Here is a 22373-nt window from a genome sequence, read left to right as displayed (position 1 = left end):
ACACAGGGCAAAACAATCCCCACAAGCATCCAGTATCGTCAAACTACTGTCCAATTACCTGTCTCGCCACAACATGGAAGATCCTCTCAGGCATCATAATATCCAAGCTGAGTGAAGACATGAGCACAGCTCAGAACAGCATTGGGAATAATACCAGAGGGTCAAAGCAGAAGCTGATGGTTGACAGAGCAGTACACCAGCCAAACTAACCTGAGCACCACATGGCTACACATAATCCTATAACTCTTGCCCCACACATGGATACAGGAGTGCTTTGGAGTATACAAGGCTAATAGTGTAATAATAGTGTAATAATAATGTAACATTCATCTAGAACTGTAAAGTGTGAATGATCATAATGTGTGGAATATACCAAGGTGATACGCTGTCCCCACTGCCATTTTGTCTTCAACCCCTTAAGTGAGCTCCTCACTAAGAGTTGATACAGATATACAGGGAGTGCAGAATTATTAGGCAAATGAGTATTTTGTCCACATCATCCTCTTCATGCATGTCGTCTTACTCCAAGCTGTATAGGCTCGAAAGCCTACTACCAATTAAGCATATTAGGTGATGTGCATCTCTGTAATGAGAAGGGGTGTGGTCTAATGACATCAACACCCTATATCAGGTGTGCATAATTATTAGGCAACGTCCTTTCCTTTGGCAAAATGGGTCAAAAGAAGGACTTGACAGGCTCAGAAAAGTCAAAAATAGTGAGATATCTTGCAGAGGGATGCAGCAGTCTCAAAATTGCAAAGCTTCTGAAGCGTGATCATCGAACAATCAAGCGTTTCATTCAAAATAGTCAACAGGGTCGCAAGAAGCGTGTGGAAAAACCAAGGCGCAAAATAACTGCCCATGAACTGAGAAAAGTCAAGCGTGCAGCTGCCAAGATGCCACTTGCCACCAGTTTGGCCATATTTCAGAGCTGCAACATCACTGGAGTGCCCAAAAGCACAAGGTGTGCAATACTCAGAGACATGGCCAAGGTAAGAAAGGCTGAAAGACGACCACCACTGAACAAGAGCAACAAGCTGAAACGTCAAGACTGGGCCAAGAAATATCTCAAGACTGGTTTTTCTAAGGTTTTATGGACTGATGAAATGAGAGTGAGTCTTGATGGGCCAGATGGATGGGCCCGTGGCTGGATTGGTAAAGGGCAGAGAGCTCCAATCCGACTCAGACGCCAGCAAGGTGGAGGTGGAGTACTGGTTTGGGCTGGTATCATCAAAGATGAGCTTGTGGGGCCTTTTCAGGTTGAGGATGGAGTCAAGCTCAACTCTCAGTCCTACTGCCAGTTTCTGGAAGACACCTTCTTCAAGCAGTGGTACAGGAAGAAGTCTGCATCCTTCAAGAAAAACATGATTTTCATGCAGGACAATGCTCCATCACACGCGTCCAAGTACTCCACAGCGTGGCTGGCAAGAAAGGGTATAAAAGAAGAAAAACTAATGACATGGCCTCCTTGTTCACCTGATCTGAACCCCATTGAGAACCTGTGGTCCATCATCAAATGTGAGATTTACAAGGAGGGAAAACAGTATTTAGTATTTATTTATTTATTGTCATTGTCAAGAACAATGAAATTGCGTTTGGGGCTTCCATACAACCCAAAAAAAAGAAGAAAATAATAAATACCCCTTAAAACCCAAGTGTACATATTTAACCCAGTGTGACTCCAATGCAATAAGACAATCCTTAGCAATAATGTTCGTAGAAATTCAGACAAAGACCTGAGAAACATGACAAAATACAACAATGCAACCAATTCAATATTATTGTACTGTGAGATATGATATCAGATATGATAGTTATCTATTTAAGAAAGAGGGGGGGGCAGGAGGGGGAAGAGAATAAAGATATGATGCACCAATGCAGACCAGTTCATTGCTATTAAGAAGTTGGATATGGTTATTGTCCGTGAGAGGGGGGCAGAGAGTTCAGGAGCCTCACAGCCTGTGGATACAGGCTGTTGGCCAGTCTGGATGTTCTGGCCTGTATAGACCTGTACCTTCTCCCTGAGGGCAGCAGATGGAAAAGGTGGCGCGCAGGGTGATGTTGGTCCCGCAGGATACTGTGCACCCTCCTCAGACAGCGAGTGGGGAAGATATCCTCTCTGAACAGTGTCTGGGAGGCTGTGGTTGCTGCTGCACGCAATGTTGATGGTGAACAGATCAAAACACTGACAGAATCCATGGATGGCAGGCTTTTGAGTGTCCTTGCAAAGAAAGGTGGCTATATTGGTCGCTGATTTGTTTTTGTTTTGTTTTGAATGTCAGAAACATATATTTGTGAATGTGGAGATGTTATATTGGTTTCACTGGTAAAAATAAATAATTGAAATGGGTATATATTTGTTTTTTGTTAAGTTGCCTGCACATACAGATATCCCCCTAAAATAGCTAAAACTAAAAACAAACTAAAAACTACTTCCAAAAACATTCAGCTTTGATATTAATGACTTTTTTGGGTTCATTGAGAACATGGTTGTTGTTCAATAATAACATTATTCCTCAAAAATACAACTTGCCTAATAATTCTGCACTCCCTGTAGAGTCAAGAGTGGAGTAGCCATAACCCACCTCCCGTACATGGATGACATCAAGCTGTAGGTGCAGTGCTGTCCTGGTAACAGCAAAGATACTGTGAAATACTCTCAAATTCCCAGGTGAGTTTGAGGAACACACATACCAACCTCTCAAGGAAAGTGAAAGGGAGATTTATATGTATCTCACCCATCTATCCATCAATGGAAATTGATGGATAGATGGGCGAACTCCCAACTCTTGAGCCACAATCGCCCCATGGTATCAAATTTGAAGTATTTTCCTGAGTATCTGTAGTAAGTTTAAAATTCCAATATTGTGACTAACACACACAACCACAACTTTATATTTCGACAGTAATGACGTTACTTTATTTTTGTTAAGCACTGGAGTATCTCTAAATACTCGCGCATGAGCTGTCTAGCCTATACAAGCTCAAATTGCCATTTTACACAGGATTCACATGGTAACATCAGACACAGCCACCACAATTTCTAAAAAAAACATTCAGGGACATTTTAAAAGTAATAACCAACACAACACCTTACTCTGTGTAACTCTGCAATGCCTCCGTTTGAGATGATGGAATGAGTTTTGAGGTGTTCAAAATTCTTCTGATGCCTGTTACTAGTCCTCAACCCCCCCACACACACTCAAATGCAAACGATCTCCTTATATTGCTCATGTTCAGCTGATTCCTTTTTACACTTTCAAATTAATTCCTTGCGCTTTTGCTTTTGTATTCTTGTGTTAATGATAGAACTCATCTGTCAAACCTGTGAGCCGCATACATTCTGTAGTGTAACTGCATGTGTACACAGTTCCTCAAACGCCTGAGACTAATCCACTCTACGGAGTTATCGATATCAAGATTTAAATACATCAGGGTAGCGGATTTAATCCATGAATTATCCATAGGTGCCTTGTCCTGTACTGTTATTGATTGTCTCTAGTATCTGCAAGTTGGAGTCAATGGCTCAATTAGTTAGCTGAGAAAAAACTGGCTATAACATTATTCATTTATCAAGCACTAACAGTCAAATGTTTGCTAGGTGTGTTTTTTTTTTTCAAATAAATACATTTTCTACTTTTGCAGCCCTAGATAGAAATGATTTTTTGCAGCGCTCATAAATTCTGCTCAGTGACCACAATCATTTCCCACGAGCTCGGCTGGAATCTGTTGAAGAAGGTTTTTAATTCATACAGAGGTTCCTAGTGAATTAGCTTGCAGGTTGTGAGTTTGGCTCTCCTTGCCCCTCATATCCACTTCCATCACTTCCCCTGTCAGAGAAATGAAAGCGTGTGAGCGGGACTGTCCCTCTGCACCTGTCGACACTGATACGCAGATGGGGAGATAATTGCGAAGGGATAATTGTTAAGGAGATAATTGGAGTTTCCATACCCCCTGACAGGAGCTGGTCTGGGCTATGTTTCTGACCCGTTGCCCAGGTAAGCATTTGTTCAGCAGGCGGCAGGGCTCCGCAGCAAACCAGATTGGAGACGTGGTGAGAAACAGTAAGAAGGAGAGACAATAGCTTGGCGTGAAAGGGTTAGAGAGTGAGACACCAGAAGAGAGAGAGATGTTCGGAGCGGAGGGGAGTGCTTTCACACCCTCGATTACCCATTTAATGAGGCGATGCGGTGCCATTGTTTTATTACTTAGAGGAAATAGGAGAGATCTAGATTTCACTGTGTGGTCCCTTTATTTCCCACTGCTAGGCTGGCATCTGTTCTCTTTGTTCGCAGCATTCTCCTTATCATTTCCTCTCACAGACACCCGTGCTTCTCTTTCTTTGCCTTCTGTCTGCTGTCACCTACATTTTCAAGACTCACTTCATTTTTTGCTCATCCTTATTAACCTTCCGTGGCCCCGTTTTCAACTAATATAAACTCTCATGAGTATCCAGTGCGCCCTGACTTACAGTCTAAGTCCTGTTTGGTTGTTCAACTGTTGGTCCCACATCTCCCCCAGAGTTCAGCGTCTTCCTCTCTGGATTTAGTCGATATTTTCCTTATTTTGCCCCCTTTCTTACTCCTTCAGCCACTCTTTTTTATCCTGTATCTCAATTTTCCCTTTTTCTTTGTTGCAAAACACAATTTTATTGCTTTTGTTGAGGAAGTACATCTCTTTTGAGCTTGGGAAGGTAACGCTGTTTAACCTGGGAAACAACAAATCGCTGGAGCAACAAATTGCCGTCTGTCAAAAAACCAACGCCCTTTTTAAAACCTCTTGAACCAGTTTTGACTCCCTTAACTCTTAAGTATCGATTTTCTGGAACATACATGGATCAAAGAATTACCACTACAATGCGCTATGACTAAAAATACTCGTTGGCAGATTTTTCAGGATTTTTAAGGCGATGCAACTGAAAACTGCTTTGACAGCGAAACCCTCCTACGCAGTCATGTCTGGAGACTTTCATGCAGATCTGGGTTGGTGCTGTGTTTTGGTCCCCTGGGTCCCTGTCCTCTGCGCAGAAGGAGATTGATTGCACTGTGTGAGTCATGCTGTGTTGGAGGGCTCGCAGAGTAGGCCACCTCCACCCCATCACCTGGGGGGTTCTTTACAAGCACGATCTGTGTGTGATACGCTGTCTTGTCAAACCCAGTGAGACATTATTGTTATTTTTTATTTTTTTTATTGAAATATTTTTGAGCTAGCGCTTAACGTTTATGAAGGGGTATTGTTTTTTACCCTTAAAAGAAAAATCAGGTCTGAATGCTTGCATACAAATGTGCGGTCTGATTGAATCGGTTATTGACATCTTTTGCTCGTCCTTTCATTAACATAGCTGATTAGCTCTCCTGAAGATGGATGAGACCAGAGGGACCACAACATGCTCTCTGTTTTTATTACATACATTATCTGGCAGTTATTAGCCATGGGTGGCTGAGTGGAGGATAACTGTGCGCCGAGCAGTGTCTGGTGTCAGATGTGTTTATCTCCCCTCAAAGTGCTCTGTGGTTGATTGAGTGACCCTTCACCCTTGTGAAGGTGGTGTATTTTGCTGCCTCATGTGACAGCTGCCTTCCTGCTGGTGTCATTCCACTCATGTTTCCAAAGGATACTTTAAACTAAGTGCAGAAAAGTACCAAACCCTAGGATTACCAGTGTAAGCCAGCAAAGAAAAGGAAGTTTACTTTTCTGAAAACAAAAAATTTAAAATGTTTTTTATATAGATTTTTCGTTATTTTGTGAGGAATTTAAGGCTTTCATTACAGAACCAGGTGCAGAAAAACGGGAAATGGTATCCAACTAGCCTCTCTGTTGCTTTAGCTACTAGGTTCATACCTACACTGCAACCAATACATTCACTTCTAAAAGGAAATGTTTGACAGCCTAGTGGATTGCTGCTGATTTTGTCCCCCCCTAAATTTTATATGAAGGCCTATAAAATCTATTACATGACAGTTCAAGAATCAAAAAAGTATCTTCGCTTCCAGTAATAAACAGTGTAAGAAAGATAAGAAAGACATCAACCTGCTAGAATCATTTGGGTAGTGACTGTGCAATGCTGTACATATCTCAACACTAGTTTTACCGCAGCCTAACACCTGCTGTTAGAAATGATAGAACTGGGATATTTGGTATTTCGTACTAAACAAAAAGTCCACAGGACAGTGATAAATTGTGCAGGTGCTTAGCAGGATTAGAACCTATTGTGGACACTGAAACTATACTTGAGGTTTTCAGTTATGTGATGTTGTTTTTATCTGACATAAATAGGACTATTGACAGATCATTCCACTGTCTCGAGTGTTGAGAACCACTTTGTATCACTTGGAAAAATAGGCCAAATAAGCAGTGTGTCCCAGGGCTAATTATAAAAGCGTCTCATTATCATCATCAGGATTTTATGTATAAAGACATTTTAAATGAAAATATATTTAAATATAAATGATCTGAGGATTTGATTTTGTGTTGATATGAACGATACATGTAGGAATCTTACCCGTAGTTGTCATTTTGGGGGGCAGGATTGGAAGCATAAGATCCACAAGAAACTTGACTTACCTTGAATTTTGCGTACCGTTTCTATAAAATGGTGCTACAGGTTCACAGCCGCTGGTCACTGTGCATTCATTCCTTTATAAAATGTAACTGTGCTGATTAATCAATCAAACCTTAATAGCTTCATTGGAACTACAGGAAATCTGCAGTTTTATATCCGTGCAGTAGTTTCGGAGCTCTTTTGTAACAGATCTCGATGTTCATCCCTTGATTTTATGATGTTGCTCCAGGGTTGTGAGGGGAAAAATTTAGACAGGACCTTTAAATTTCTCACACTGGGCATTTTTTGTTTCCTAATTTCTTATTTTTTTAATTTCCTTTTTCAAGAATTCATGAACAATTGAATAATGTGTTTGGTTTTCCTCTTTCTATAGTCTGAAAAGGGACTAGTTGGAAAATCGTGATGACGTAAAGGTGTAGGATTGGATGAGATGACTTTATGAATCAGTCTAGCAACAGTATGCTGAGCTAGAAGAAAGCTGGATTTAGCAGCTTGCAGCGCTCAGTCTTAGTCTAGTGATGCCCGCAGGAAAAATTCATGATTTCATAGCATTTGAAACAGATTTCTTTGAAGTTTCACAGTAAATAATTCACCAAACTGAGAACGGTATACAGTCGACCAGAGGATAAGATGAGCAACCAAATCGGATGTCCTATTTTATGGAGTCATCTGGCATGTCACTTCTCAGTAGTGAGGCTCTATCAAAAAAAACGATCTTTATGGATGACTGAACAAGAACTCTCCAATCAGTATGCTCCCTCCAGCTAAACCCAGCTTCCTGTTGCTGTGAAATTTCCTGTCTACCGCTGACCTTAATGTTGCACATTATAATAGCATGTATAACCCAAGGGAGGAAAATAGTAGATACGTGTGTCCCTCCTGTGTGTGTCTGCGTGTGTTTGTGATTCTGATACACATATCAGAATTTGTGGTTTGTCTATGGTCTCCGTATACCTGTGAGTCCAGATTACATCAATTACTGATTTAGCATTAGGCACAGCACTCAAATGACATTTGTTATACAGTATTGATTCTTTCAAACCTGTTTGTGTGAAGCCCTAAAAATACATTTGTGAGGGCTCTTGGTACAATTCAATTCAGCTGCATTGATTATTTTTTTCTTATTTATTTCTTTTTGGCATGTCAAGCAAACCCGGACTATTGAAAAAAAGAATCACATACACCCACACAAAGAAGCAATTTTTTAATACCGCGCTTCTGTACACAGGTTAGGGAACAGCTGATGTGGAGCTGGAGCTGCTGGGAGGCAGGCATGTGCAAGGGCACCTTGACACCTCTGACTTATATACATATATATATATATATATATATATATATATATATATATATATATATATATATATATATATATTTCCGGCGAATACTGACATATCCTTAAATGAATTTCTTTTGTTTTCCCAAAAATCTGTCGAATATATTTTTTTCCTATCCATCAAAACTAACAGGATGCTGTTTTAATACTTAAAGTGTACTTTTTTTAGCCATCAAGTCGTCTATCCATATTTCTATCGTAAACCGTTATGGTCACTATTAAGGAGGCACCTTTTCCAAACACCGGCCCAATAGCCCGTCAGATGCAGGAGCAACTGTCACAAACATCCCTCTTTCATGCAGCCAGCATAGACACGTCTGTCATTTAAAATTTGGCTCATGCTAAGCAGAAGAACAGCTGCAGGGCATAGGAAACAGAGAACAGGGAAGACGTGAGTGCGTGAGTTGTTTCTGACAGTTCCTCCTGTTGCGTGAGTATCAGCCCCTTTAGGAATTGAGTTTCTCTCACTCTCTTTCTCTCTTTCTTTCTCTCCTTTTTTCTGCCGCCCAAAGCTCTTTGGCCACAACAAATGCAAATCAACATCTTGTTCATTCATAAGAAAAGCCTGGTATGGATAAAAATGTCAGCTCGGTTCCAATGAGCTTTCCTGCAGCTGTATGCAGTAAACAATTAGTTGCTGACTTTTTGGACATTGTTATGGGTAATTGGTGGTAATGCATTTAAACTTAACTTTGTGGGGTTCTCACATATTTTTTTACAGTGCTGCCATCTTAGGGAGGAGCCACCAAAACAGGCAAATGATAGTCACTCATAATAATCAGGTTGATGAATTACATTCATTTAAAATGAAGCACAGTTACAGATAGGCACCATTAGACAATGTTAAGATTTCGATAGTAAACACACACAGGCCTAACTGTAAGAGTTAAGAGGTTAGTAATGAAACTCTCAGAGACTGATTGCAATCCGCTGTGTGTATGAGTTTATCAAATATCTGCTAACTCCCACATTTATCATTTATTTATCCCACAAAAAGAGAAAGTATAAAGAAATCACCAAGGCTGCTATCATACACCGCAGGTAATTTGTCACAGTTTTACAGTTAAATCATTTGTTACATGGATGCTCGGCTTATACACGGCTGTTGAAATATTATAATTTTAGCGTTTAGTGGTGGGCAGCCGATCAGGAGCACAGAGCTTTAAATTCTTTTAAACAGTTAACTTCACGAGCAAAAAGTCACAGATATTTCTCACTCGCATAGTATGATCCTTGGCACACAGGAGCTCACTGTCTAACTGCTTTTATGCCGACAAGGCCAAAATGGATGAAAAGGAAAGATGAAGCAGAGAGAAAAGTATCCTTTAGTGTTTTTGTTTTTTGTAGTTTAGTTACTTTTTCCAGATGTACCATCCTTCACAGTAAAAATTTTTACCATACCAGCCCCAGTGAAGATGACTGTGTAGCTCAGCCAGGGAGATTCAGAGAGACTAGTTTTTTAAAACGGGCACTGACAAAGTTATGAGTAAACACAAATCATTGTGATATCTGCTAGCTAAACTCACACACTGGTGGCCACTGACAGCTCAGAAAAAGCAATGGCTAGCTTTTATTGTGGCTAAAGAGTTCAGTCTCTTATTGGTGATGTGGTGGAGGAAATGCTACCAGTGTCAGCTTGATATGAAACGGGTTAAAGTTAATACATGGCATAGATGATAGGATATTCAATACTCTGACTGAAACTGCAAAACCTGATGTAAACAGTGTTCATTTTTGATAAGGCAAAAATATGTTAATGAGTAATTCTCTGTAGGTAAGGCTGTAATGTTTATTATCATTTGCAGTTGATTTTTAATGGCAGTAAACTTGTAAATTAACAAATTCCATTTTAATGACAATAATTTTCTGTTATTACAAGTTCATTTCTAATGGACCTCATAATGTAACAAGATCCATTTCAATAACAGTAAACTCTTCTTGTTTCATGCTTATTTTTAATGGCATAAATGTTTTAATGTTACAAATTTCCTTTTAATGGCAGTAATTTTGCAATTTTGGATGTTTTTTAATGTTATAATGTCACAAAATACTTCTAAAAGTAACATTATTATAAGGAAGTGTAACAAGTAGAACCTGAATTCTGGGTGCTGGTGTTTCTAAATTGCTCCCCCCGGCATTAATTTGTATGTATAGAGAGCCTGAGCTGAGCTAAGCTGGAGATGTTGGAACTGGGGTTATTTATATAACCAATAATAACAACCTTAAAAAAGGATAAATAGCTTCTAAATGAGAATCAGCAGAGCTTTACCTCGCAGTTATAGCAAGTCAGAATTTGTTGGGCATTATCCCTTTCTCGTTTTAAGTGATAATAAAAATGGGATGCAGTGAAGCCCTACTGTCTTTCATTATTTCAGAAATTATCTAAGGATTTTGCAAAACCAAGTCACTTTTGCAAATTTGCTAATTCCTCGAGGTGAAAACCCTAATTATGACAAAATGTCCAAACACTCCACAATTCCCACTCCATCTTACGAAAGTCCTTTAGCAGCTCTGAGCTACTGTAATCCCTGCCAGAGAAACAGACTGTTGCCAGGGCAACCCCAGTCCTGCCACCATGGCAGCTGTAACTGTGGCGAGGAGATACGCAGTGCCAGAGTGGACAGGTGTTGCCGGGGTCTTTGAGATCAGTTTAGGTCTCTCAGCCCTGCGTCCAGTGCCGTTACACATGTGGAGCAACACTAACGAGCTGCTCACACACAAACAGACTCAACATGCTACCGGTGTGTACTGCTATCAAGACTCGGACTGCTGAGCTACGCTAATGCTTATGTCGAATTAGACAGGCGCATGGTTGTCTTGCCAACTCGGAGCAGGAGGTCTCTGTCGCATGGTTTTTGTGTTTTTTTTTCCAAACGCACACACTGAAGTGATGAGAAATGACTCATATTCTGTGAAACATTGTAACCTGCTGTAGGGCAGAGTAATGGGGCACTGCACAAAAAGTCAAACAAGCTCCCGTTACCTTTTATTCAAGCAGAACATGGAGGACACCGCATCAAATTGGTCCTAGAAAATTGTAAGGGGATATATATAATGTGTGCTAGTGGAAAGCAGTAGCTGAGAGAGTGTCCATTTATTAGCAAGAGCATGAAGAAAAGATAGTTCTGTTACTGAGTCAGTGTGGCGAGGCGCAAAATGTCTATTTCAGGGCTTGCTTTAAGTAGGGTGACTCACCAGGCTTTGGAGCACTAGAGGCTGCATATGTGTGTGCGTGTTCATGGCGTGTACGTGCGTGTATTTTTCTGTGATATCCCTGTTTTTTCTCCCACTCTCGGTTCCTCACTCTCCCTCTATCTCCGTCACACACACGTGCCTGACCGGAGGGTGCAGGTCTGTGACAGGTTAGGCATTTTGGGTATGGGCCATCCTCGCTCTCTGTCTTTCCCTCAGCTCCTAGCTGCAAGCTGGCCTTCGTGTGGGTACAGGCACCGTCTTCAATCTGTTTGGTAAATACTGAGATAAGTAAGGCCCACCCATCGCCATAGCAGAAAATAGCCCAGACCAGACCTGGAAGTGCAAAGATACCATGCTCTACTGAGAGCACGGTGAGGATATAAAGTGCCGAGAGAAGATCACGAACATAAATTAGCTATTTTAAGAATTTAGGGGGTGTGAAAGAAATCAGAGTGACAGACAGACAATGAGAGAGAGAAAAATGAAGGGACTGAGGGAGAAAGGCAAATGAGAGCTGGAAACCGCCTCCTGCTGCTAGTAAAATGTCAGTGGAACCCTGGGGATGCATTGATTAACCTCTCTACACCTAATCTGCCTCCACCACCTCCACCTTTCACTGAAGGCAAAACACACAGATTAATGCTATGCAGCTGGACCAGCAGATGAGCCCTGCATAAACATGCTATTGAGTACTATTTAATAGCTCAGGCTCTAAAGACTTCACAGCACCCGGCATGCCACAGATATTTATTTCCTCTTTCTCTCTATCCTCCCACTTTAAAAACCAAAATTAAATCCAAACCATGGATTAAATTGATTTTAATTCAGACAAAATTCTGTTGTGTGATGTGGTTAGTTCAGTTTGACTAACCACATCCAGTGAAATGATTATTTTTTTCGATTAGCCTGATCGTTTCTCAATTTCCTGGATATTCATCTTACTATAACCTTAGACTCAGAAAAGCTTCAGACCTGCACACGATAGCTCTACAGGCTAATTACGATAATTGCCTATTGGACCATATCACTCTTATCCTACTAGCAAATGTAGGCAGGATGGCGACAAAGTTTAATTTGTCGTGTAACAGCAATGAAAAGATAATTGGATTGATGTTTTTGCTGATTTCATTGTTCAAAGGTTTAAAGACTAACACCCTGTATATCTGCTTGTTTTTCTGTTCTGTCCCTTGCAGTTTGCTCCCAGTTCTCCAAAGGTGTGTATGCCATCATTGGCCTGTATGACAGGAAGACAGTCAACATGCTCATGTCCTTCTGTGGAGCACTGCACGTCTGCTTTGTGACACCATCCTTCCCCATTGAAACAGCCAACCAATTTGTGATCCAGCTCAGGCCCGAGCTCCAGGATGCGCTGGTGGGAGTTATCGAACACTATGGATGGTCCAAGTTTGTCTACATGTACAGTTCCAACTCAGGTAGGAAAGCTGCTGGCTCTCTGTTTGACTTGATGTTTAGGCTTGCCTCCATCGTTACAAAAAAGAAGGATGTCAGAATCTGACGGTGGAATTTCTCTCATGAAAACGAGCATGCGTGCAGACGAAGACAGCCAGTACCAGTAGTTAGACCAGCCACCAGTTGTCATCTTTATATTGCCATGGCGACAGCAGCAGGGTCAATTTTAGCCATTGTGCAGCAACAAGCAGTCATCAGAACGCTTATTTTAGACCACCACTTTTTTACAGACAGGGAGCACCGAATAGAAATATTGACCTGCACTGACTATCAGATAAATCGCACAATGGTACGAAAGATTAAGCTTTTTATTGAGCGCTCCTCAACAGAGACCAGGGTTGCTGCAGTTCCTTTGTCCGTCCGATGAAAGAAAAAAAGGAGTGCTGTAGCATTTAAATTGAACATTTTAATGACACTCCTGCATAGTCAGACAAGAATAAAGTAGCACACCTGTCAGCCTCCTGCTTCTTCCTCTCCATCTCCCCCAGAGCCAAACAGCTATAGCTTTCCCCATAATGCCAGGCCATCTGTCCCAGGTGTTGTGGGTTTTGGAGCATGACCATGATTTGTGTATTTTTTGTGTATGCCCAAAAGCAGGCGCACTTCAATACATTTAGGCTGTATGACAGCTTATTGCAGCTTGTATCTGCTTATGTGTTTGACTTGTGTGTGACAAATAGCAGATTTAAGTCAGCTTTAAAAGACAGATGCCATTATGTCATTCCACACAGCACACAATCAAGCAGTGACAGTAGAGATTTCACAGCAGTCTTTGGCCTGTCAATGCATGATGACCGTAGCGGCCACACATGCCCCTCAGATTATTATTATTTTTTATCTTCTGTGATCCATTTATTAACTACTCACGAATTCTGCATATGCCTGTGTGTGTGTGTATATTTGTGTCTGAGAGGGTCACCCCTGTGAGTAGTGGGATGGAGCCAGCAGAATCCATATCAGTCGTCTCTGTTGCTTGGATACTATACTGCAGTCACTCTTCCTACATGGTTATTTAAAGCCTTTAAAAGAAATCGTATTTAGTTTGATCAGTTTGTGTAGTATGGTATAGAGCAGCTGTGTTTGCCTCTTCTAAATGTTTCATCAAACTATGTTTTATTAGGTACACTGCATCAGTTAAGTTGACAGTGCCTTCAGGAGATGTTGTGAATTGGCACTATATAAATAAAACTATATTGAATTGAACTGAATTGAATTTTCTAGCATGAAACTCTCGTACACTCTACAGTGTATCTCTTGTAAGTTACAACAACATATTATGGTACAGTACAATTTAAAGTATAAGGTTTACCATAACCATACAAAACTATTTGTCATCATTTGTCTGTACTCTGTCTTAAAATTCATTATGAGGAACAAAGTGCAACCATATGTCGATAGTCTATGGACCCTAAACTCCGTGTCCTTTTTTTTTGGAACTATAACAAGATCTCAGCTTTTGTAGGAATGTCCTCTACATGAAACAACACTGAGTATGAACACTGGCCAGAACCTTTACTTTGTTTCAGGAGCTTTGGCCACTTCTAGTTAAAGATTAACATAGCTTAACAGGGCTAGCCATCATAGCATAGGCTGTAGCGGTGAGCACTGTGTGTGAACTTTCTGTGAGGAGGAGCCACAGTGCATTTATTTCTGTGATTTTCTCTTATGACAACAAACAAACAAACAAACAAACAAACAAAAATGCTAGATTATTGTTGCCTACAATGACCCAGGACACAAAAACAAATTTTGTGAAGTTTCACTTCCTGGTTTAAAAAAGTCCAGTTATTGGCAAGGAATCAAAGTTTAAACACAGCATAGCTAAACATTAACATTTTAACACTATTAAATTGAGAATTTAAAAAAATACAGTATTTTACTGTAAAATTGGTGTGTTGCTCACTTAGTAGATGTACTTTCAGACCAGACTGTTACTGTGTAAACCTGCATTTTTCTGATTTAAAAGACCAAAAGCTCTCTAATTTCTAGTCTAATACATTCATATTCAATGTCTACCTATGTTAGCATTTTTCCAGTGTTTAATCCATTATCCAAAGCAGTCAAGGACATACAAATATATCACATGCATTATCACTCTCCTGCCACCTGAGAGGCTTTAGTATTTCCCCCCTTTTCTATTACCATTTGTCTTGCTCTCTTACAGCATCCCCTAATAAATGTGCCTATCATTTTTATTTTCAGAAGCCAAGAATGGGAAAACAAATTTGATAGCCCATTAAACCTATCATAAACAATATTCAGGAAATAGTTTGCTAAAGTGTTATTTTCTCTGTTCTTGATTGTCTGTTGCCCTGGTCGCCCATGTACTGCCTCTGGCCAAAAGGGTGCTTACGACAGCCAGATTCCATTATGATATCATTCTCTCTCAGTATGCCTTTGAGGGAACATTTTTGTGAGTTCTCCTGTCAGACTGACTTTGATTTAGAGGAGTGCATCAAGCACATTTAAAAATGCGAGAGGATATTTGAGGTAAATCAGTCGGTCAGTGAGGCAAGCAATCAATACATCTGTAACAAAACAAATGAAAAATAAAGAAAACATTAGAATCCATTAATGAGATTCAAACACTAATTTTAGCACACCTTAACTGCTAACCAGCTGTATTCCAAGGTAAAATCAGATTAAGAACTAAATAAGTATATTAGGTTTTTAAAAGAAATAGAAGAATTTAAAATAAATAGCAAAAGAATGAAAAGATGAAAATCAATTAACTTCTGGGTTCAATGTGTCCCAGTACTAAAAGTAGCTGCTAATGAAAATAATGAGTAAATTCACAGAGTTTCTCTTAAAGTCAGGATTATACAAAGATTTTACACAGTGGCTGTATGGAAATAGGTAAAGCTAGAAATGGTGTGACTTTTGGAGCTAGTGTAACTAAGTATTTAAATTTCCCACCATAATAACAGTGACTGCATAATAATAATAATAATAAATTGTGCATTTGCATGTGTGTCAACTCCAAATGCTGAGCTAAGATAATGTTTGTGGTCGATCTCATTTAAAATTCACTCACATCTTCCAGCCAACGCAATAACACTGAACTGAAAAAAAAGAAAAAGAGCACAGCAGTGCAGCAGTGATGAGTTTGGTCGGTCCAGCTTTCATCAGCTGAGTGATCACACAAACAATTACAGCTCTTCCACGGTCTCGTATTATGATTCAGTTCATTTTATTTTTCACATCTCAGACTTGCAAAAGCATTCACAGACATGGCGAACTTCCCGGCGTTGTAGGTGTAATTTGTAAAAGCTGAATAATTTTCACTGTTAATAATTAAGCGCAAAGTATGCCAACATAATAAACTGGTAGGTCCGTGTTTTCAAATATTTCATAGACTAAAGTATGGCTTCAGATTTATGCAACTAACTTATTTATTACAATTTTATATTCATGTTTAAACCATTTCCAGAGTAAATTATATGATTAGGTCTGCCGATTTTGCCCATCATTTTCACTGAACCAAGCACAACCTTTGAGAGAATGAGTTATACCTGGCGACAGGGTCACCACCTTTCTGTCTTTTGAGCTGACTCAGTCTTAAGCTGGAACTCTTTGCTTATAGTTTTATTTACAGTTTTCTTTATAGTTTTTGATGAGCTCTCTGGGAGGATTATCATATTTGGGAACACGGGTCCTGGTTACAATGAGTGGTGCTGTCCATGGTGCTGAAACACTTACTACAGCTCGACTCCATTAAAGTACAGCCGGCCTTGTGACTTTATTCACAGCTCACTATCTCCTGTCTCCCCGTGCTCATCACTCTATCGTTCATCTTTCTGTTAAATGCGTCGGCACCATGAGGTAAAAAGGAATAGCCATGTACCAACCCCTCTGTATCAGTTCCATTCAGCATTCTCACATTCGTCTGGTTCCCTAATTTATTTACATGTGCTATATTGTGGTCATATATAGAGGTGAAACACCATCCATCTTTTTATTTCTTAATGACCTGTTGTCAAAAAAAGCAGCGTGAATTGCCTGGAGAGCAGCTGGTGCGCATTCTAATAAGACCAAGCAATCATCTTTCAGAGGCTGTGACTTCATTTCTCATTCTTCTTTTGACAGGGTCTGTGTTGTTGCTGCTGTTGCTGTTGTTGTGGGAAAGCCAGTATTTGCGTGCATTTATCGTAGAATATATGTGAACCGCGTGATGTGCGGAACGAAGGAGTCTTTAACAGCGCTTGCCAGCTAAGTAACATAGAAGCAAACACAACTACGTCGTGTATCAGTTTGCAATTCTAAATTTTGTGATTGCTATAATTCATTTGGGTAATGGCTGCCAGTCTGCCGTGGGTGAAATTACTTTATTTACTCTGTGGAACAACTGCGGCTGCCAGCTTGAGAGGAATCTGATTGGTCTGCTGCCAGCAGCAAAGAAGTACAACAGTGACTCAGGTTGTAAATCAGAGCTCAAGATCAATGTGTTCCATAATCACCTTTTATATCCTGTCTTAGCATGAGCCTTTAGCTTTTTGGCTGCTCTACCTGCTTCTCTGTGATGCTCGAATGAGTCAGCAGGGTATTGGTGACAGTGTAATTGAGTAGAGCCACCTGTAATTGGGGCTTGGAGGACTTAAAGCTTACTGTGAGTGTGTTGTCTAGCTGATTGTTTGTTACCATGAAAATGGTGATTATTTAGCCCGGCGGTGTGCGAGTTGGAAATGTGCACCTGTATATGTCAGTGTGCTTAATGGACTATCGCATTCGTTACACTTTATCACCAGAGCTACAAGGGAGATTCTGATGGATAAGCTTATCAGGGGCAGTTTGGGTTTCTGTGCAGCTTCTGTTTGGCTCACAAGTTGTCTTAATTTATCTTGCAGTTCATAATATAACTACACAAAGCATGAGGTTACCCCGCATGTAATTTATTTCGCATGCTGTCTAATAAGATGTAGACACTGTTGGATTGCTCCCAGTAGATGAATACCAACTAGTCATTCATCATCTTTGCAGAAGTTCTGTTACAGGTGCCCACACAGTTACCTCCAGAGCTTTCTTTGCGCATTTCAGTTATTCCGTACACTTGGCAAAAACACATGTTCTCATTTGCTTGTCTTCCAGGTCTGTCTGTGCTGCAGAAGGTTCTTGACACGGCAGCAGAGAGGAATTGGCTGGTGACCTCAGTCAATGTGGAGACCATATCGAGTAATGCCTTTGCGAAGGTGTTCCAGGATTTGGACAAGCGAAAGGAGGGCCAGATTATCATTGACTGTGAGACTGAGAGACTCAACAACATACTGCAAATGGTAAAAACATTCACTCTTTTTTATGTTTTCACAATGTATAATCAAATTTTAGCATAAAAACGTGGCCTCATAGCACAACAAAAGCATACAGCTGTTCTTTTAGACAGATGTCAAGCTAAGTATTAGTTATGTATGTGGCTTAAGTTTAAAAGAATTCGTCGGACATACAAAAAAGGCACAAACATTTCAGGACAAATTTATACACATTTTTATCAGATAAAGAAAGGAGGGGATATAAATTTAATGTGGTGGTTGGCTGTTGGTCTATTGTGATGTCTCGTCTGCTGGAGCATCAAGGACAGTAAAAGATAAATAACGCAGCTTTGGCATTTGAAGCCAGCAGTTCTCCCATGATAGGATCATCACTTTCTCACCTCCGCATTGTTAAAAGGAAAAGGATCCTATCATCGCAATTGACTGTTCACAGCCCCTTCCATCAAACACAGACTGTCCAACCATAGCTTAGCAACTGTAACTAGGCAGAGCAGGTCCCTTGAACTCCAGATTATATCACGAAGGCGGTGTCTCTTTGTTGTTACCTTTATAAAGGGTTATTAAAAACACAACAGGGAGATAATATGAAGAAAATGGTTCTGACTAATTATTCACAAAAACAGTAGTTTGGCTAAAGGAAGATATCACAGTAACCACCGCAGTTTACACATGATCCAGTACTAGGATGTTATGTTGGCAGTTTCCTTAGCAACTGCTAAAAATAGTGTTTAAAAATATGAAAAGTGAATGTTTATACGCTTGTAAGAATATTGTGATGGACACACACACTGTGTCATCACCCACTGGTTTTTGAAATGGCGTTTTTTGCAATTAGGTTGTTTGGAGCCATAAATGAATATAGCTGGATGAGAGGGAACAGCACTACATTATGGGCTAATGCTAGCTAGCTTTATTAGCAAAGTCCACAGACAGCTGTATGGGTGCATTTCACCGACAGTAGCTACAGTTTGTTTTTCTCTTGTTTAAATCACTAATTTGTTAGTCGTGTAACCAAGAGAAAAAAGTTAGACTAGTGTAAAAGATCCTAAGAAAACATTTAAACTGAGTCCACATTACAGCAAATATGTTATGTGTGTTACAGGAGCAATATGAAATTGTCAATCGTGTTCCTTGTTCAATATTATTTGGAAGCCGCTGAAATGTGGGCCATTTTTTGTCCTTTATAAAGTTACAAACACACAGCATCAGATTAGATGGCAGAGTATGTCTAACCTTTGTGATACTAACAGCAGCCGCGTTGGTTTACGCTTGCTAGCATTCACATCCAGAACATGATTACACCTGGCTATGGATGCTTGGTTATGTTCCTGTTATTCTCCAGGTTTTATACATCAGTGCTAGTTAGGACAGCTGTCATCAGTTTATTTTTCCCCAGCTTGTTTCCACTGGTAGAAAGAACGTGAGTAGGGTGCTGGCTGTGTGTCAGGGCTGTAGCCCCAGGTAGTCGCCAGTGGTGTCATCTTTGAACCATCTTTGAGCGAGTAACTGCCTTTCTGCATTAATTAAAGAAAAATAATCCATTAAACAGACTATTATTTCTGACACAGACTAGCAAATTTGGCAAACATTCAAACATCTAGCTCATAGGTGTCAAACTCTGGCCCGCGGGCCACATTTGGCCCGCAGCCTGATTACATTTGGCCCGCAGCCTGATTACATTTGGCCCGCGAAGCCATACCAAATTACTATTAGAGCTGGCCTACTGGTATTATACAGCTAATATATATATTGTTTAGTATTAAGCTTTGCTTGTTCCATATTCAGTTTTTCAGCAAAATGTGTTTGAGTCCATAAGAAAAGATTCATTCTTATATCTGGAGGAATAAATATATTTCAATAACTATTAACGTTAGCCCGCAACTTTGTTCCAGTTTTGAATTTTGGCCCACTGTGTATTTGAGTTTGACACCCCTGATCTAGCTGACTAGTCAGGCTCATCCCTCATTTGGTTATTGGAATTAGCTCAAATGCAGCCTAGCAGACTGTGAACAGGCTTCCATAACAATGTTAATTCAACTCAATGTAGTTTTAGCTTTATAACGCCAAGTCAGTGGTGCTGTGAAGGTGCTGTTATGGTGTACAGTGTTTTACATTCAGCATTGTTAAAATCTGCTAAAAAGACCAGAACAGAACATTTTTATGCTGTATAGTTTCAAATTTTAATACTGAAGGGGATTAGTTGCTTTTGGAGACAGCCTCAGGTGACAGTTTAGCTCTTGAGATTTTAAGGGCAGATTATTAAGTGTTGTTAATAAGAAGCAGTAGATACATTAAACCAATAATTTAGGATACAACATCTACACTTTATTACTAAACTGTTACATTTCTACTATTTATTAGTCTTCCACATTAAACGTCACCTCTGTGGATGCCCTGCCACGGACAGTCTTTTATCATGCACATTATCATGAATGAAGTACTTAGGTTCAAGAGACCCTTTTCACAGGGTTCTCAGTTTAAAATGAGCAAACTGGAAACATTAAAATATATTTTTCATCTAACTCATGTACAGTTCCCGAGTTTAATTACCAGGCTGCTAAGAAAAGCTGTCTTTCAATCAGCAAAATCAGTGGTTGCTGACTCAAAATGAGCTGCTTTTATTCAACCGCTGTCTGAAACCAAGAACCCGTTATTTCAAAAACTTTTGTTCACTTTGTTGTTTTTTGTGGGGGGGGGGGGTTTACTGCCTTTTACAAGCAGGCATTCTGGCATAATATGAAGGCACCAAGGTGTAATTTGTTTTGCTTGCTGATTCCACGCATGTTATCAGTCTGACTGTCATAGTTCTTTATGTTTGTTCCAGAGAAGAAAAAAAAGTGCACACACATCCCCATCTGTATTTGTAGGCTATCACTGCTCTGTGTGAATGTTATTGATGGCCTGGTGTCTACAGTTAAGGTTATTGCATCAGTTCTCACCAGTTTACAGAAGCTGAGCCCGAGAAGTTCTCCATTCAGACAGCCACCATCAATCACCGACATCTGCTCCCTGCCTCCACGCTGCCCTGCCTGTGCACCCATCCAGCGAGAAACACATATATACACAACACCTCTGCTTGGTTTGCCCTTTAAACTCACAACTGATCGCATCTAATTCATCTCATACCGTACAGATATTGTCTTACAATACAGCCACTGACAGTATATCACACAAACCGAGTGTAGAGGCAGTTTCATAGAAAAGCCACCGCAGAGATGTTTCAGTGGGTTTGCCAACTGAGAGACAAAAAGGGTGACCTGCTCTTTTTGGGCTGAACTCTGAATGACTCTTAAAATCTGCATGCATAATTTAAAAAAAGCTACTCAAAGCCAAAACTTTTCCATTTGACAGTCCAGTGTGGCTGTGTGTTTCCCCCTGTTGTACCCCCTGTTTCCCCCTGTATTGGTGTCAGTACTGGTTCGTGTCTCTCCTCCCTCCTTCTTGTTTTTCCTTGCCTGAGGCTTGGCCGCAGGGCTCCCCTCGTGTTGAGGTCATCATTAATAACAAATGCCACCTTCTGTCATGACCTACGGCATCATTAGACGCACACGCGAACACCACACAAACAAATGAGTGCACTTTGCACTGTATACACAAAGCAAAATGCTTGCAAAGAGAAAGAGAAAGGAAAAACCATGTTTACCACACTGCCTGCATGGAGAGCATGAAGCAAACTTCATATCCACCGGGTTAAGGCTGTTATTAAGCTTTAAATTAATGCTGCTCACTTGACCTTATTTTATGCGACTGTTGTCAGGACACACACACACACACAACCAAATTTGCTGTAGCTATACACAACAGCAGACTCGTTATTTAGCCAAGAAAAAAAAATAATTTAGCCACCAGCTAAGCATGACATTTTTTTCTTTTTAATCATATACTTAATCTACATTTAGATTTAAGTAAAAGTGACGCTCGGTTTACCTGCTCCACTCATAATATAAATAAACCATCTCTTAAAGTGTCCTGGCCCTTTGTGATTGGCCGACCTGCGACGCCTGCAGTGAAAGAATTATGACAGCGCAGGCAGGACAGAGATGCAGAGTGTAAGCGTGGGAGAAGGGCTGGCACAGTTCATCACTAACAGCCTGCATTATTTCATGGTATTGTTAGACCTTGATGGAGCTCCAGGGAAGTAGAACTCTGTAAAATATTTAAATATCAGATCAAAGATCAAACCAGAGCTCACAAGGGAACAATACTGAGAGCAGAGAGAAGACTAGTAGGATTAGGAAGAGTCTGCCTCATGTCTTAAACTGTGTATATTTCTCCGTCTTTGCTTCTTTTTTTTAATATTTAATTTTTAAGTTGTTCCCTCTTCGGGTTATGTATCAAAATTTTCTGTTGATACATTTTGCTTGGTAGATATTGTGCCATTTTCTTTGGAACAAATATCTGCATAAAGACAGCAGTGCTGTAAGAACACTTCTTCCATAGCAGAACCATTCATCACTGGCAGGAAAGGGAGGAAAGGACATTCTTTGACTCCAGAACTGTCATTTTCTCAAAGCCAACATGTTCAAAGGCCAGTCCCTTTGCTCTGATT

General features: G+C 40.2%; 1 protein-coding gene across 6 annotated transcripts in view; it reads left to right on the top strand.

The window, feature by feature from the left end:
- The window catches only part of gria1a (glutamate receptor, ionotropic, AMPA 1a), a 75987-nt gene that overhangs the window by 8688 nt on the left and 44926 nt on the right, over nt 1–22373 (top strand). For all 6 annotated transcript variants that reach the window (XR_003274165.1, XR_003274166.1, XM_026188877.1 and 3 more), the window contains exons 3-4: nt 12284–12523; nt 17646–17830. Coding sequence is in view for 4 of the 6 variants with exons in the window: in XM_026188877.1 (XP_026044662.1) it covers nt 12284–12523; nt 17646–17830 (425 nt within the window). In the remaining 2 variants the exon portion in view is untranslated. The remainder of the gene's footprint in view (nt 1–12283; nt 12524–17645; nt 17831–22373) is intronic.

The sequence above is a fragment of the Astatotilapia calliptera genome, chromosome 2 (genome assembly GCF_900246225.1).
Source record: "Astatotilapia calliptera chromosome 2, fAstCal1.2, whole genome shotgun sequence".
NCBI lineage: Eukaryota > Metazoa > Chordata > Actinopteri > Cichliformes > Cichlidae > Astatotilapia > Astatotilapia calliptera.
This window is presented reverse-complemented; position numbering and strand designations above follow the sequence as displayed.